General features: G+C 43.6%; 1 protein-coding gene across 1 annotated transcript in view; it reads right to left on the bottom strand.

The window, feature by feature from the left end:
- The window catches only part of LOC112261389 (melatonin receptor type 1A-A), a 55,206-nt gene extending 38,609 nt beyond the window's left edge, over positions 1–16,597 (bottom strand). Inside the window, exon 1 of the mRNA XM_024436672.2 lies at positions 16,069–16,597. Within this exon, the coding sequence (XP_024292440.1) occupies positions 16,069–16,252 (184 nt within the window). The 5' untranslated portion in view covers positions 16,253–16,597. The remainder of the gene's footprint in view (positions 1–16,068) is intronic.
- Between the last annotated feature and the right edge of the window lie 1,575 nt (positions 16,598–18,172).

Below are 18,172 nucleotides of genomic sequence, written 5' to 3'. Positions count from 1 at the left end.
AAAGAAGAGGAAAGAAGGGGTGGGGATAAAGAAGAGGAAGGAAGAGGTGGGGATAAAGAAGAGGAAGGAAGGGGTGGGGATAAAAAGAGGAAGGAAGAGGTGGGGGAAAAGAAGAGGAAGGAAGAGGTGGGGATAAAGAAGAGGAAGGAAGAGGTGGGGGAAAAGAAGAGGAAGGATTGAAGGAAGGAAGGAAGGAAGGAAGGAAGGAAGGAAGGAAGGAAGGAAGGAAGGAAGGAAGGAAGGAAGGAAGGAAGGAAGGAAGGATGAGGTGGGGATAAAGAAGAGGAAGGAAGAGGTGGGAGAAAAAAGAAGAGGAAGGAAGAGGTGGGGGAAAAGAAGAGGAAGGAAGGAAGGAAGAGGTGGGGATAAAGAAGAGGAAGGAAGAGGTGGGGGATAAAGAAGAGGAAGGAAGAGGTGGGGGATAAAGAAGAGGAAGGAAGAGGTGGGGATAAAGAAGAGGAAGGAAGAGGTGGGGGAAAAGAAGAGGAAGGAAGAGGTGGGGATAAAGAAGAGGAAAGAGGTGGGGGAAAAGGAAGGAAGGAAGGAAGGAAGGAAGGAAGGAAGGAAGGAAGGAAGGAAGGAAGGAAGGAAGGAAGGAAGGAAGGAAGGAAGGAAGGAAGGAAGGAAGGATGAGGTGGGGATAAAGAAGAGGAAGGAAGAGGTGGGAGAAAAAGAAGAGGAAGGAAGAGGTGGGGGGAAGAAAAAGGAAGAAGGAAGGAAGGAAGGAAGGAAGGAAGGAAGGAAGGGGATAAAGAAGAAGGAAGGAAGAGGTAAAGAAGAGGAAGGAAGAGGTAAAGAAGAGGAAGGAAGAGGTGGGGGATAAAGAAGAGGAAGGAAGAGGTGGGGATAAAGAAGAGGAAGGAAGAGGTGGGGGAAAAAGAAGAAGAAGGAAGAGGTGGGGGGAAAAGAAGAAGGGGATAAAGAAAAGGAAGGAAGAGGTGGGGGGAAAGAAGAGGAAGGAAGAGGTGGGGATAAAGAAGAGGAAGGAAGGGGTGGGAGAAAAGAAGAGGAAGGAAGAAGTGGGGGAAAAAGAAGAGGAAGGAAGGAAGGAAGGAAGGAAGGAAGGAAGGAAGGAAGGAAGGAAAAGGTGTGGATAAAGAAGAGGAAGGAAGAGGTGGGGGATAAAGAAGATGAAGGAAGAGGTGGGGGATAAAGAAGAGGAAGGAAGAGGTAGGGGAAAAAAGAAGAGGAAGGAAGGAAGGAAGGAAGGAAGGAAGGAAGGAAGGAAGGAAGGAAGGAAGGAAGGAAGAGGGGGGATAAAGAAGAGGAAGGAAGAGGTGGGAGAAAAAGAAGAGGAAGGAAGAGGTGGGGGAAAAGAAGAGGAAGGAAGAGGTGGGGGATAAAGAAGAGGAAGGAAGAGGTGGGGATAAAGAAGAGGAAGAAGAGGTGGGGAAAAGAAGAGGAAGGGGATAAAGAAGAGGAAGGAAGAGGTGGGGGAAAAGAAGAGGAAGGGGATAAAGAAGAGGAAGGAAGAGGTGGGGAGAAAAGAAGAGGAAGAAAGAGGTGGGGATAAAGAAGAGGAAGGAAGAGGTGGGGGAAAAGAAGAAAGGAAGAGAAAAGAAGAGGAAGGATTGAGGATGGAAGGAAGGAAGGAAGGATGAGGTGGGGATAAAGAAAGGAAGGAAGAGGTGGGAGAAAAAGAAGAGGAAGGAAGAGGTGGGGGAAAAGAAGAGGAAGGAAAGAGGAAGAGGTGGGGATAAAGAAGAGGAAGGAAGAGGTGGGGGATAAAGAAGAGGAAGGAAGAGGTGGGGATAAAGAAGAGGAAGGAAGAGGTGGGGGAAAAGAAGAGGAAGGAAGAGGTGGGGGAAAAGAAGAGGAAGGATTGAAGGATGGAAGGAAGGAAGGAAGGAAGGATGAGGTGGGGATAAAGAAGAGGAAGGAAGAGGTGGGGGAGAAAAAGAAGAGGAAGGAAGAGGTGGGGGAGAAAGAAGAGGAAGGAAGAGGTGGGGGATAAAGAAGAGGAAGGAAGAGGTGGGGATAAAGAAGAGGAAGGAAGAGGTGGGGGAAAAGAAGAGGAAGGAAGAGGGGGGAAAAAGAAGAGGAAGGAAGGAAGGAAATAAGGAAGGAAGGAAGGAAGGAAGGAAGGAAGGAAGGAAGGAAGGAAGGGGGAAGGAAGGAAGGAAGGAAGGAAGAGGTGGGGATAAAGAAGAGGAAGGAAGAGGTGGGAGAAAAAGAAGAGGAAGGAAGAGGTGGGGGAAAAAGAAGAGGAAGGAAGGAAGGAAGGGTGGGGATAAAGAAGAGGAAGGAAGAGGTGGGGGATAAAGAAGAGGAAGGAAGAGGTGGGAGAAAAAGAAGAGGAAGGAAGAGGTGGGGAAAAGAAGAGGAAGGAAGGAAGGGGTGGGGATAAAGAAGAGGAAGTAAGAGGTGGGGGATAAAGAAGAGGAAGGAAGAGGTGGGGGATAAAGAAGAGGAAGGAAGAGGTGGGGGATAAAGGAAGGAAGGAAGGAAGGAAGGAAGGAAGGAAGGGGTGGGGATAAAGAAGAGGAAGGAAGAGGTGGGGGAAAAGAAGAGGAAGGAAGGGGTGGGGGAAAAAGAAGAGGAATGAAGGAAGGAAGGGGTGGGGATAAAGAAGAGGAAGGAAGAGGTGGGGGGGAAAGAAAAGGAAGGGGATAAAGAAGAGGAAGGAAGGAAGAGGTGGGGGATAAAGAAGAGGAAGGAAGGAGGGGGATAAAGAAGAGGAAGGAAGGAAGGGGTGGGGTATAAAGAAGAGGAAGGAAGGAAGAGATAAAGATGAGGAAGGAAGAGGTGGGGGATAAAGATGAGGATGGAAGATGTGGAGGGTAAAGATGAGGAAGGAAGAGGTGGGGGATAAAGATGAGGAAGAAAGAGGTGGGGGATAAAGATGAGGAAGGAAGAGGTGGGGGATAAAGATGAGGATGGAAGATGTGGGGATAAAGATGAGGAAGGAAGAGGTGGAGGATAAAGATGAGGAAGGAAGAGGTGGGGGATAAAGATGAGGAAGGAAGAGGTGGGGGATAAAGATGAGGAAGGAAGAGGTGGGGGATGGGCACAGGGGCTTTTAAGGTACTTGTGAAAGTATTGAAGAGAGAGAGAAAGAGAGACATAGCAACCCATTGGGCACACACTGCTTGAATCAACATTGTTTCCACGCCATTTCAGTTCAAATATGCTGAACAAACAAGAAATAGACGTTGACTTGACATCTGTGCCGTGGGAATGGAATAGGCAAAAAAAGAGGGACCCAGAAAATTGCTATATTTTCATCTTCAATTAACAAATTCAAAAGATGAAATGTCTCTGTATCCCTCCCTCTCTATTAGTCTCTCTCTACCTCTCTTTCCCCCCACTCTGTCCATCCCCATGGGAGTTAGCACAATAGAGGATAACAGCAGACTTATAACCAAACCACACAATCCAAACCTTTCATTAGGTTTGCTCACTGCTCCAGGGTGGCTTGACAGACACATGCACCTGACGGCACACCAATAGAATTCACATTGGCCAATTTACAGATCACCAGAAAAGACCACAGTGTCACAGAGAATAGTACTGTTGGCGTAACTCATGAAAGGTACAAACACACACAGCTGTTCTTGTCTATTAATGTTCTGTATTACGTCATGTTTCATGCTTTGGTTGGACCCCAGGAAGTGTAGCTGCTGCTTTCGCGACAGCTAATGGGGATCCTAATAAAATACAAAATACACACACACACACACACGCAAGCCTACTTGAAGAGGTATTGACGACTTCCACTTTTTTTGTTATTGCCCTAGTTGACTGGTGGTGATGTTAAGACTGATTTACGGCCGATGTTAAGTGGGTTATGATGAGAACTAAGGAGAACGTTGCTTAGCCAGGCCTTGCTCTCTAATCCACTTCTTCCCAACACATTATTAATTTATGCAGCTTGGACACACACACACACACACACACACAGCGAGGCCACCAACACACACACACACACACACACACATACACTCAGGGAAGCCACCAACACACATACACACAGCGAAGGCACCCCAATGTCATGCAACCCCACGGCCACTCTCACCTGAGTCACCTGAGTTTACCCACCATCCTGATAACGGTCCTGATAATGTGCCCTATCCCTCCGCCACTGCTTGACTCCTAGTGTGGTCAGCGCCCCGCGGCAACGGACGTCAACAGGAGCATGCAGCTTTTTTTGGCCAATGTTCACATGTAAGAGTTGACAAAGATGTTGATCGCAATGTGACTTCCTGGATATCGTTTTGATGCCCTGAGGTGTTGTTTTAAACATGTTCTTATACTGAAAGAATGGTACCAATTCCCTTGATAGGAAAGTTGTGCTTTGTGTAGTGTAGCGAGGCAAACTCTTTGGTAAAAGACTGGTTCTCGGCTGTTGGTTTTGTAGAAACTCTGACAGACATGATGAAAGGTTTGAGCATATCAACCAAGGCTAGACATATCCAACTGAGACAGTTATGCAACTAAAGAAGACAGGAACTGTGTCTACAGAGAGATTGCAGAAGCAGATTACTGGTATTCACCTTGCAAGGTTGAGTGATGTCTCATGTATACAATACAGTCTATACGACCAACGTGTCTACGATGTCTCTGTAGAAATGGGAACAGGGGTTTCAAGGACATAGTTAATGATAGCTTCTCCCCTGCAGCCAGAGGAGAAAGCGAGGAAGCACCGTGTTTGAGTAACAATATGTCAGATGTAGCAGCGCTCACAGTGGTGGGGCATTTCAAACATATCAGCCAGCCGTTGTTCAATTCCACATAGCAGTGGACACCTGGTGTGTGACACTCCACCCCACATTCAAATCACCTGTAGCTGCACTGATCCAACAGAAAAAGCCAACAGAAAAAGCGAAGTCAAAATGGGGTCCAGGCAAGTCTTACAGAAGAAAGAGCGGAACTGTTGCTGCTTTGTTTGAACGCTTGTTGGGATTTATATTAGAGGTCGACCGATTCATTGCCGATTAATTAGGGCCGATTTTAAGTTTTCATAACAATCGGTAATCAGCATTTTTGGACGCCGATTATGGCCAATTACATTGCACTCCAGACTGCGTGTGTCACGCCCTGACCGTAGAGATCCTTTTGTTCTCTATGTTTGTTTGGTCAGGGTGTGACTCGGGTGGGAAATTCTATGTTTTGTATTTCTTTGGGTTTGGCCGAGTGTTGTTCACAATCAGAGGCTATCGTTGTCTCTGATTGGGAATCATACTTAGGTAGCCTTTTTCCCCACCTATGTTGTGGGATCTTGTCCTTGTATTGTTGCTGTTGAGCCCTACAAGGCTGTATTCTCTCTTTCTTGTTTTTCGGGTCATTATCATTAAGGAATATGATTAACCTACCCCACGCTGCATCTTGGTCCACTTCTTCAGACGAGCGTTACAGCGTGGGAGGCTGACCACCTGTTACGCGAGTGCAGCAAGGAGCCAAGGTAAGTTGTTAGCTAGCATTAAACTTATAAAAAACAATCAATTTTAACATAATCACTTGTTAACTACATATGGTTAATGACATTACTAGTTTAACTAGCTTGTCCTGCGTTGCAAATAATCAATGCAGTGATTTATCATCGAATCACAGCCTACTTCGCCAAACGGGTGCTGATTTAACAAGCGCATTCACAAAAAAAAGCACTGTCGTTGCAACAATGTACCTAACCATAAACATCTATGCCTTTCTTAAAATCAATACACAAGTATATTTTTTAAAACCTACATATTCAGTTAAAAGAAATTCATGGTAACAGGCAATATTAACTAAGGAAATTGTGTCACTTCCCTTGCGTTCTGTCAGGGTATGTGCAGCAGTTTGGGCCGCCTGGCTCGTTGCGAACTGTGTGAAGACCATTTATTCCTAACAAAGACCGTAATTAATTTGCCAGAATTGTACATAATTATGACATAACATTGAAGGTTGTGCAATGTAAAAGCAATTTTTGATTTTTTTACACAATTTATTGTCCAAGCAGGCAGTCTACACAGCAAGGGCCTTTAATGGGTATTGAGTGCTATGGTCGGACAGTATCCAGATTTTCATAACCGTTCCTGTACCATACCGGGTTAATCCATTTCTTTTGGGGGGGCGCACAAAGCTCATTTAGGCAGCAGGGATGTTGATCCAGGAGGAGATTGATTGTCTCTGCTGTAACCAAGAAACGTGATCTTGCAAGCTAGCCACTTATCTAGCTTCCAAATGCATAGCTGAAGCCCTGAGCTGGAGATCATTTATTTCTCCCTTTTTTTTACGCTGTTGAAAATCATACCGTTGGTATTTCAAAATACCGCGGTATAGGGTATATACGGTATAGTGCCCAAGCCTATTGAGGGTGTCTCTCGAAAACAGGTGGTGTTGACATCTTTATGGAACAGCATGACAGCTCACTTTGATATTGTTTCGATTACGCAATAGAAGTTGACTAATGCAACTGGATTTAACAAATCGACCCGGTGCCAAAATGTACTCATTCCAAACCTCGTGAAGTAAATACAACACACTACATTCTGGTAATACTTTGCAAATGAACATGAACAGCAAAATGAACATTGCACTTCACAAGACAGGTTCAAAATGGGACTGTCCTTCTGTCTGGTACACTCCAATGACAGATATTGAGCAGCAGATTGTCAGAGTTGGACAAAAGCTTTGTTCACAACACCCATGTATTTTCCTGTCACTCAAACATGCTAGGCTGTCCATTGACCATCCAGATGATTAGTAAATACCAGACCTGTGTCAAATAGGAATAAATTCATGAATTTGTATGTCTGATGTTGTGACTATATTAGGTTTCTCTTTTTGTTGTGGAATCTCTTTGAACGCAGTGCAATTTCTGTATATAATAGACACTTCTGTGAAAACACACAATAAAATACTATCTAAACTAATCAAAATATTTGAATACTTTCTTATACTTTAGAGTTGCTGTTGGTTAGGTGTGTCTGGCACAATGGAATAGTACCAAAAGTACAAACCTCAATCTTGCTAATCGAAATATTTTAATACTTTCTTATACTTTAGAGTGGCTGTTGGTTAGGCGTGACTAGTACAATGGAATAGTCCCAAAAGTACAAACCTCAATCTTGTTTGATCCAGAGTTTAATTGGGATATAAAATGGTTTCCCTCTAGATGAAAATCAAACAGGACCCTGGGGGGAATCACTGCAATTAAAATATATCAATTTCCCTCCAAAATGAGGATTTGTCTTTTGTTTTTCACTGAGCTCTCTAATTTGACGCCACTGCGCTGTGTGCCAATTTACCTTAAAGAGGTTTAACAACAAAGCCAGTGGGATGTTTAGGGGCCATAAACGCTTGTCGTAAATGGAGACATACGCAAAGCACTTAATGCCGTATTATATGCTTAGAAATCATGTATTACGCTTGGAGCTACAGCAACAGACTCTGGAGGGGCAGTGGGGTTTGGATTCTATGAGGATCCAAAATAACATTAATGAAATGAAAACAAACTTTGGGGACATCCGGTAGCAAATCTAATCGTGCTTTGAGCTAAGGAACTTCATTGGGACTTGAAGATTGAATCTGAAGTTTACCGTAACACCATTGAAACTTGTAATGTGCATACATGAAAAGACATGAATTTGAAATTTACACAGATGGCTTGTAGACCTGATATAGCTTTTACACCAGACTCTATAGTCGGACTCTGTGATATAGACATACTGTACATTTGGAAAGCATTCAGACCCTTTTGACTTTTTCACATTTGGTTACGCTGCAGCCGTATTCTAAAATGGAGGAAATGTTTTTTTCTTCCTCGTCAATCTACACATACAGTACCAGTCAAAAGTTTGGACAAATCAAATCAAAGTTTATTGGTCACGTGCGCCGAATACAACAGCTTACTTACAGGCTCTAAACAATAGTGCAAAAAAGGTATTAGGTGAACAATAGGTAAGTAAAGAAATAAAAACAACAGTAAAAAAGACAGTGAAAAATAACAGTAGAGAAGCTATATACAGTAGAGAGGCTATATACAGTTACGAGGCTATAACAGTAGCGAGGCTACATAGTCGAGATGATTGAGGTAGTAGCTACATGTAGGAATGGTTAAAGTGACTATGCATATATGGTAAACAGAGAGTAGCATAAAAGAGGGTTTGGCAGGTGGTGGGTGGCGGAACACAATGGTTGGTCGCACTGGTTGGTCGGGCCAATTGAGGTAGTATGTACATGAATGTATAGTTAAAGTGACTATGCATATGTGATAAACAGAGAGTAGCAGCAGTGTAAAAGAAGGGTTGGGGGGGTAGCCATTTCAACTGGGTAGCCAGCCATAGTCCAGGTAGCCATTTGACTACCTGTTCAGGAGTCTTATGGCTTGGAGTTAAACACTGTTGAGAAGCCTTTTTGTCCTAGACTTGGCACTCCAGTACCGCTTGCCATGTGGTAGTAGAGAGAACAGTCTCTGACTGGGGTGGCTGGCGTCTTAGACAATTTTTAGGGTAATCCTCTGACACTGCCTGGTGTAGAGGTCCTGAATGGCAGGCAGCTTAGCCCCAGTGATGTACTGGGCCGTATGCACTACCCTTTGTAGTGCCTTGCGGTCGGAGGCCGAGCAATTGCCATACCAGGCAGTGATGCAACCAGTCAGGATGCTCTCGATGTTGCAGCTGTAGAACCTTTTGAGGATCTGAGGACCCATGCCAAATAATTTTAGTTTCCTGAGGGGGAATAGGCATTGTCGTGCCCTCTTCACGACTGTCTTGGTGTGTTTGGGCCATTCTAGTTCGCTGGTGATGTGGACACGAAGGAACTTAAAGCTCTCAACCTGCTCCACTACAGCCCAGTCGATGAGAATGGGGGCTTGCCCGGTCCTCCTTTTCCTGTAGTCCACAATCATCTCCTTAGTCTTGGCTACGTTGAGGGATAGGTTGTTATTCTGGCACCACCCAGCCAGGTCTCTGACCTCCTCCCGATAGGCTGTCTTGTTGTTGTAGGTGATCAGCCCTACCACTGTTGTGTCTTCAGCAAACTTAATGATGGTGTTGGAGTCGTGCCTGGCCATCCAGTAGTGGGTGAACAGGGAGTACAGGAGGGGACTGAGCACGCACCCCTGAGGGGCCCCCGTGTTGAGGATCAGCGTGGCAGATGTGTTGCTACATACCCTCACCACCTGGGGGCGGCCCGTCAGGAAGTCCAGGATCCAGTTGTAGAAGGAGGTGTTTAGTCCCAGGATCCTTAGCTTAATGATAAGCTTTGAGGGTACTATGGTGTTGATCGCTGAGCTGTAGTCAATAAATAGCATTCTCAGGTAGGTGTTCCTTCTGTCCAGGTGGGAAAAGGCAGTGTGCCATGCAATAGAGAATGCATCATCTGTGGATCTGTTTGGGCGTTATGCGAATTGGAGTGGGTCTAGTGTTTCTGGGACAATGGGACAATGGTGTTGATGTGAGCCATCACCAGCCTTTCAAAGCACTTCATGGCTACGGACATGAGTGCTACGGGTCTGTAGTCATTTAGGCAGGTTGCCTTCGTGTTCTTGGGCACAGCGACTATAGTGGTCTGCTTGAAACATGTTGGTATTACAGACTCAATCAGGGACATGTTGAAAATGTCAGTGAAGATACCTGCCAGTTGGTCAACACACGCCCGGAGCACACGTCCCGGTAATCCGTCTGGCCCCACAGCCTTGTGTATGTTGACCTGTTTCCCTGTAAATGGCTACCCGGTTGAAAGAATGCCAAGAGTGTGCAAAGCTGGCCTCCCAGGTGGCGCAGTGGTCTAAGGCACTGCATCGCAGTGCTAGCTGTGCCACCAGAGATTCTGGGTTCGGGCCCAGGCTCTGTTGCAGCCGGCCGCGACCGGGAGGCCCATGGGGCGGCGCACAATTGGCCCAGCACCGTCCGGGTTAGGGAGGGTTTGGCTGGCAAGGATATCCTTGTTTCATCATAAACTAGCGACTCGTGTGTCAGGCCGGGCGCAGTGCACGCTGACCTAGTCACCAGGTGTACAGTGTTTCCTCCAACACATTGGTGTGGCTGGCTTCCAGGTTGGATGTGCATTGTGTCAAGAAGCATTGCGGCTAGGTTGTGTTTCGGAGGACGCATGGCTCTCGACCTACACCTCTCCCGAGTCCGTGCGGGAGTTGCAGCGATGAGACAAGACTGTAACTACTACCAATTGGGGAGGAAAAGGGGGTTAAAAAAAGTGTGCAAAGCTGTCATTAAAGGCAAAGGGTGGATACTTTGAAGAAGCTCAATAAAATACATTTTGATTTGTTTAACACTTTTTGGGTTACTACATGATTCCATATGTGTTATTTCATAGTTTTGATGTCTTCACTATTATTCTACAATGTAGAAAATAGTAAAAATAAATAACAAATTTGGGATGAGTAGGTGTGCCCAAACTTTTGACAGGTACTGTAATACCCCATCATGACAAAGCAAAACAGGCTTTTAGAAATATTACCGAATTTCTTGAAACAAAATGGAAATATCACATTTACATAAGTAATCAGACCGTTTACTCAGTACTTTGTTGAAGCACCTTTGGCTGAGATTTCAGCCTTGAGTCTTCTTGGGTATGACGCTACAAGTTTGGCACACCTGTGTTTGGGGAGTTTCTCTCATTCTTCTCTGCAGATCCTCTCAAGCTCTGTCAGGCCATAGTGAAGGAAGTGTTCTCATGAGGGTAAACACAGAAAACGTTCCATTCCACATCAGAGACAGAAAAACACAATCTGAGGATATTATACTATTTTTTTTGCATGCACAAATCATTTCAAAGTAACTTTATATGAAGTTATGTGGTTATGATTGTTGCCCTTGTGAGGTAACTAAGGCATCTGGGAGTGAGTTCTAATGTATTTACAGCCAGGAAAGCCATGATGCATACCCCATAAGACATGTCACCAGAGGTCTCTTCACAATCCCCAAGTCCAGAACAGGTGCACAGTACTACATAGAGACATGACTACATTGAACTCTATTCCACATCAGGTAACTGATGCAAGCAGTAGAATCAGATTTTGAAAAACAGGTAAAAATACCAGTGGTGTAAAGTACTTAAGTTAAAAGACTTTAAAGTACTACTTAAGTCGTTTTTGGGGGTATCTGTCCTTTACTATTTATATTTTTGACAACTTTTACTTCACTACATTTCTAAAGAAGATAATGTACTCTTTACTCCATACATTTTCCCTGACACCCAAAAGTACTCGTTACATTTTGAATGCTAAGCAAGAAAAGGGTCCAATTCGCACATTATCAAGAGAACATCCCTGGTCATCTCTACTGCCTATAATCTGGCGGACTCACTAAACACAAAAGCTTTCTTTGTCAATTACATCTGAGTGTTGGAGTGTGCCCCTTGCTTATTGTATATTTTTTCAAAAACAAGAAAATGGTGCCATCTGATTTGCATAATATAAGGAATTTGAAGTGAATTTGACTTTTGATACTTAAGTAGAATTAAAACCAAATACTTTCATTTTATTGGGTGACTTTCACTTTTACTTGAGTCATTTTCTATTAAGATATCTTTACTTTAAAAAAATTTAAATGTGGAGCGGTGCTTCACATCTATTTTCAGGTCTCTCCAGAGATGTTGTATTGGGTTCAAGTATGAGCTCTGGCTGGGCCACTCATGGATTTTCAGAGACTTGTCCCGAAGCCACTCCTGCATTGTCTTGGCTGTGTGCTTAGTGTTGTTGTCCTGTTGGAAGGTGAACATTCACCCCAGTCTGAGGTCCTGAGCGCTCTGGAGCAGGTTTTCCATCAAGGATCTCTCCGTACTTTGCTCCGTTCATCTTTCCCTTGATCCTGACTAGTTTCACAGTCCCTGCCACTGAAAAACATCCCCAAAGCATGATGCTGCCACTACCATGCTTCACCGTAGGGATGGTGCCAAGTTTCCTCCAGACGTGACGCTTGGCATTCAGGCCAAGGAGTTCAATCTTGGTTTCATCAGACCAGAGAATCTTGTTTCTCATGGTCTGAGTCTTTTGGCAAAGGGCCTTTTGGCAAACTCCAAGCTGGCTGTCATGTGCCTTTCACTGAGGACTGGCTTCCATCTGGCCACTCTACCATAAAGGCCTGTTTGGTGGAGTGCTGCAGAGATGGTTATCCTTCTGGAAGGTTCCCCCATCTCCACAGAGAAAGTCTGGAGCTCTGTCAGAGTGACCATCGGGTTCTTGGTCACCTACCTGACCAAGAACCTTCTCCCCCGATTGCTCAGTTTGGCCGGGTGGCAAGCTCTAGGAAGAGTCTTGGTGGTTCCAAACCTTCCATTTAAGAATGGGGACCTGCAAAAATGTTTTGGTACCCTTCCCCAGATATTGTGCCTCAACACAATCCTGTCTCGGAGCTCTACGGACAATTCCTTCAAACTCATGGCTTGGATTTTGCTCTGACATGCACGGTCAAATGTGACCTTTATATAGACAGGTGTGTGCCTTTCCAAACCATGTCCAATCAATTAAATTTACCACAGGTAAGGATCTTCTTAAGGAAGATCAACCGCAACAGGATGTATCTACCTGAGCTCAATTTCGAGTTTAATAGTAAAGTATCTGAATACTTATCTAAATAAGGTATTTCTGTTTTGTATTTATTAAAACATTTGCAAAAAAATATAAAAACCTATTTTCACTTTGTCATTATGGGTAATTGTGTGTAGATTAATGAGGACATGTTTGTTTTCATCCATGTTAGAATTAGGCTGTAATGTAACAAAATGTTGAAAAAGTCAAGGGATCTGAAAATATTCCCGAATGCACTTTACATGTATGTCATGTCTTCAAGTTCTCTGTTGCCAAGATGTACTGTCTGTTACAACCTGAATGATGAATTGAATTGAATGACTTGCCCTCAACCACACACAACATGACAAGTAAACACTGTTGTTGTGCCTGGTGTACTACAAACACACACACAAGCGTGTACGTGCATGTAGTGTCTATACAAAACTTTGGCACACAAACAACATTCTGCTTCTGAAAGGATGGAAAACAATGCAACATCGCTGGGTTGAGAGAGAGTGCTTCAGATCAGAGTTCAATGTGCAGTCACACACACACACACACTATCCTGCCGGCATAGCCATTCTGTTCGCTGGCAGAGGGGCAGGCCACATGGGCAGATAGACCTAGAAAGTACAAAAGAAAAGTTTCTGTGTCAATCAATATGGCCGCCATGAGATATACGATTTGCCAATGCAGGGTTTCTCCTTTTCTTTGGCTTGAATAGAAGGACAGGCACCATCTTTGGGAACTGGGCTGAGAAATTGCAAACGCTCCTGAAAGGCATGAACCTAAGGATACCAGGGAAACCGGGTGGCTGGCCTGCTTAAGGGATGTTAGTACTCGCCAAATGCTGTTGTGGAAACAGTGTTAAGAGAGAGAAATAATTTTTTTCACGTGACTCACGTGAAAAAAGCCTGTGTCCATTATTAATGACATCATACAAAGCCAATTATTGTTGTGTAGAAAGCTGACAAAAGACTGAATGGATATTAATGTCAATGTACTGTAAATGGTTTCATAGAAAGAAAATATTCTAACTAGGGTTGGGCGGTATTTCATACCTTCATACCGTCCCTGGACCATACCGGGGTATACAGTATTGCCAGCAGTGCAGACAAGGGGCGCTATTTCTTTCCAAGCATAATTTTTTAAATTAAATTAATATAAAAGCAAGGCAGCGGGGATCTTAATCGAGGACGGGATTAATTGTCTCGGCTGTAACCAAGACGCTTGATCTAGCAAGTTAGCCACTTAGCCAGCAAGTTAGCAAACCAAATGCCTAGCTGGAGACCTAAACTGGAGATAATTGATTTGGCACATCTTAGATACTTAACATATTGTTAGTTTTAAGCAGTGCTACTTCAGCTACTCTGAACTGGGAAAAAAAACAGCTTCATATCAATAGTCTAAAGTTGCTTCCTCGACTTGTCTCCTTTCCTTCATCTGCACTGATGTGAATGGGCAGGGCTGGACTGGACAGGTGAAGCAGTTTAATAATTCGGGACTACAATTAGGACTTTCAAACCAGTGCAAATGAAGGACATGAGACAAGGAGTTGGCGTCACTTTAGACTGTTGAGATGCAGCCATTATTGATTCAGAAGAAGGAGAAGGAACCGCGTCAGACTGTTGAGATGAACAGAGAGACTGCACTTGATAAATCAATTGAACTCTGTGCACTTACATTTAAATGAATCGGACCTCCCCTACTCAAAGATCAAAGATGTGCTCCCTAAATAAGTATCTGTGTTTGTCACAGACTGGGCAGCATAAAATGTCATCAAACTTGTAATATCACATTTAAAAATATATATATATCTATTTTCTCTGCACCTGAAGGTATCTTCGATTCTATTTACTGTATAAACTATTAAAAGCTCATATCCAGGACACAGCGATTGTGCAATTTGGTGTATGTTTTTTCAAATGGAAGTGATTACAAGGATAAATAAAGATAGAGAGGGGGGTGGGATGAGGAATTACAGGAAGTCTTTATAATAACCATATTCATCACATTAGGGGGAGGGCCTTAATTTGACTGGCACAAATCCATTTGGCTTAATTCACAAAACAAATCCTCTGCGTTTGACATTATTTCTAGGCTGTGACAAACAAACGCAACTAATAACATGAAACATCAAAGAAAATAAAACTAATTTGGGGGGTAAAAAAATAGTGATTTAGCTAGATACACATTCCAGTAAACGATAAAGCACTCAAATCTATCTACAATGTGGGCTCGTCTAGAATTCCAATCTGTCATCGAATGGCCAGAGCGGCACCGGAGCGCAAAGCATGTCCATTTGGTATTTGGAGAACACACCAGTCTGTAATAATGTAGGACAAAATGTATATTTTCTCAACAGCCTAACTTCTATCTGGCGCACATTTTATCTGTAGCTTATCAAATCACGATGTACTTCGTTTTTATGATGTGTATATTATTGCGTTTTCTCACACAATAATGCCATAGGTTCTTATCACAGGGTTACAGCAGTACAGTACTTCGGAATATAATCACTGGAATATAATCATCCAAACACCACGGTAAATAATCACGCCACAGTACAATACTATAACGAATTTAAGATATCCACACTACACAACATACAACATTATCCCATAAACAGCATTATGCTACATTATATAATATCTGGTGTTAATGGGCTGGTCGAGACACAGCAGCCACACTCCGATCCCAATTCATAAAACCGAAGTGCGCACGTGACGCATGTTCCGTCACCTAAATCCAAATGTTCCATTGAAAAATAAAACGGATAGTACAAGACGTTCTCATTCAACTTCCAAGTTTAGTTACATGCTATTGATAGGATGTGAAACGCAATCCCCAGCTAAGCATGCCGAGGCTGTGGCGCAAATGTTTCCTAAAATACACTGCTGTCCATTCTGTAGTTTCTCTTGAGTGGCTTCGGGCGGCGCGTGTCAATCAATCCCCGCAGTCTATTTTTCATTCTAGGAAGAGCCTCATTCGTTGACACTCTCTGGTTATTATTTCGTCTTTGCTCGCTCGGAGATTAAACAGAGACGTGTTTAAATTAGACATGGTTATTCGGTCTGGTCAGAGCAGCTTGCGCGTCCATACACGGTTATAATACGAGGGCGATAATCTAACTTTCATGACATGCCGATTTAGGCATCCTTGACTAGCCTATATAAAACCTACCGGTATATAACATACATTGTTTGGGGTATAACATCATAAGGTATCAAATCAGGCTACCAACATTGACATGGAATCCTCTATAACGCTCGGGTAGCTACCTCCAAATGGCAACGGGACATTACTTTCACCGTAGCTTTTAAACCCAAGCTAAATGAATTGGGATAGACCAATGCGCTTTATTGATTTTCATCGATGTATGTAGTACGCCTATCACAATTTCTGAATCCCAAATAAGCCTACTTTTCTTGTTCATTTCGACAATTGCGCGCGAAGTGTACACAGATTTACCCAAACGCAGGTCTATTGTTGTCATATTTCGGACTCAAATGTATCAAAACAACAATGTTGTGTCAATTCCAACACTTTGAAACGTGTTTATAAACACAATACAATACTTTGGCTCCTCCGACCTCATGCACAATATTACTCACCTGCATTCCTTAGCTTCTTATTCCGGTAGACAGAGAATATCACCAAAAGGTTGCCCAAAATATCAACCACTATAGTGAATATGAGGAAGCACCCCAAAGTTGTAGTAACCCACGGAGGGCGATTCAGCACTTCCTCGTACGGGTCCAGCGACGACCTGTTCAGATAAGACCCATTGATAATCATTGTATATTTTGTAACTTTTCCAATTAGCGAAGTAAACGTGCCGCCCGTCCCATAAAATGTAGTCTACATTTTGGATACAGGGATGCCGTGATATTCTCGCGTGGCTTTCCTCCTCTCCATATTGCCGGTTTATAGCTCCCGTAGACAACCTTCTGTTTATCCTTCCAGTCACTATGCTCGCGTGTCAGAGTCTAGACGTACATGGCTATATGTGTACGCATCACATTGTTGGTATGTGACATTCAGAGGCAACTCCAAACCTTCCCATGTTAACATTGTGTTATTACAGTGAGCCTGTCGTGGGTGGTGACGGGTAAGTGGTAGCCTAATGCTGCCTCTCAGCGCCCGAAAGAGGGAAAAACAGTGGACGGCACGCGGCGGCACTCCTTTTTTTCCCGGGTGTGTTTTGAAGCCTGGCTGCGAGCTCTCCTCGCAATTATTGCTTTGCTTCCACCGACTCGTTCATTTATTCATGCGTTCGTTGATCATTATTTCTGAGGAATAGTTCATATTTTATCCATTCCCACATCGATGTATTCACACTTAAAGAAGCAGATAGCATGCACCTTTTATAACATGTCGATATAAGAATGTTGACTAGCCTATTGCATTATTAAAATGATCCTAATGATTATGCTTAATATCAATTATTGGAATTGATTCCAATTACTATGATAGAGAAAGTACTATTTATTCAAATAACATATTTACAATTGTTATGGAGAGACAGAAAGATTTAGACAGATGTAAGGATGTAAATCCAGACATATGTTAGATCACAATATATAGGTCAGGATGAGAGAATATAATGTCATGTGCATCTCTCTCCTCTCTCTCTCTCTCTCTCTCTCTCTCTCTCTCTCTCTCTCTCTCTCTCTCTCTCTCTCTCTCTCTCTCTCTGTGTGTATGTGTTGCAAAGCAGAATCCACATGATTAGTACCACAGAATATCAAGATGAAACTACAAACTCTGACATAGAAACATGAATTGCATCTCAAATGGTACCCCATGCACTAGTTCTGCTCAAGGCTCATTGGGATCTGATCAAAAGTAGTGCACTATATGGGAATGTGCAGACTTATAGAGACAGGTTGAGGAGACTGCTTGTAGCTGAGCTGGGGAAATATAGTGGAACTGACTCGAAACGGCAACACGCGGTTAGGTTACATTTATTTTACCAAAGGAAACTGCGCCCCTGCGACCTATAAGTACATTTATGATCGCTTTATTCTGCACAAATGCCCACACACACGCACGTACAAGCACACACACACAGACACACACAAATGTCAGCACATGGCAGGTACTTTACACTTCCACCTCCCCTTATACACACACACTGTTGAGGGGTTGTCACCCAAACCTCCTCTGCCATGCGAACGCAACTTTAATGTGGAGACATCCCACTAATATGTCTGCTGTGAGTATGGCAGTTCATTAAAAAGGTTGTGTGGGCTATGTGCTCTCTCTCTCTCTCTCTCTCTCTCTCTCTCTCTCTCTCTCTCTCTCTCTCTCTCTCTCTCTCTCTAATTCTCTCTCCCCTTCTGTCTTTCATTCACTCTCTTTCCCTCCAGCTCTCCCTCTCCCCATTATCCTTCTGTGTGTGTGTGTGTGTGTGTGTGTGTGTGTGTGTGTGTGTGTGTGTGTGTGTGTGTGTGTGTGTGTGTGTGTGTGTGTGTGTGTGTGTGTGTGTGTGTGTGCGTGTGTGTGTGTGTGTCTCAGTGAGTGAGTCCAGATGCCGTGAGCCAGACCACCGACTCAAAATAGTCTGTCTCACAGTAGAAGGTAGGTCCATCTGTTCAAATTACCTTTATAATCAACCCAGAACATCAGCAGTTTGTGTGTTGGATTAACGTTGTTAAGGGCTAATTCCAAACCCTAGGCTCTAGGCTTGGTTATTGTCAGCATATTTATCGTTTA

The sequence above is a fragment of the Oncorhynchus tshawytscha genome, linkage group LG11 (assembly GCF_018296145.1).
Source record: "Oncorhynchus tshawytscha isolate Ot180627B linkage group LG11, Otsh_v2.0, whole genome shotgun sequence".
Lineage (NCBI taxonomy): Eukaryota > Metazoa > Chordata > Actinopteri > Salmoniformes > Salmonidae > Oncorhynchus > Oncorhynchus tshawytscha.
Note: the sequence above shows the minus strand (reverse complement) of the source record. Positions and strands in the feature narration are given on the sequence as shown.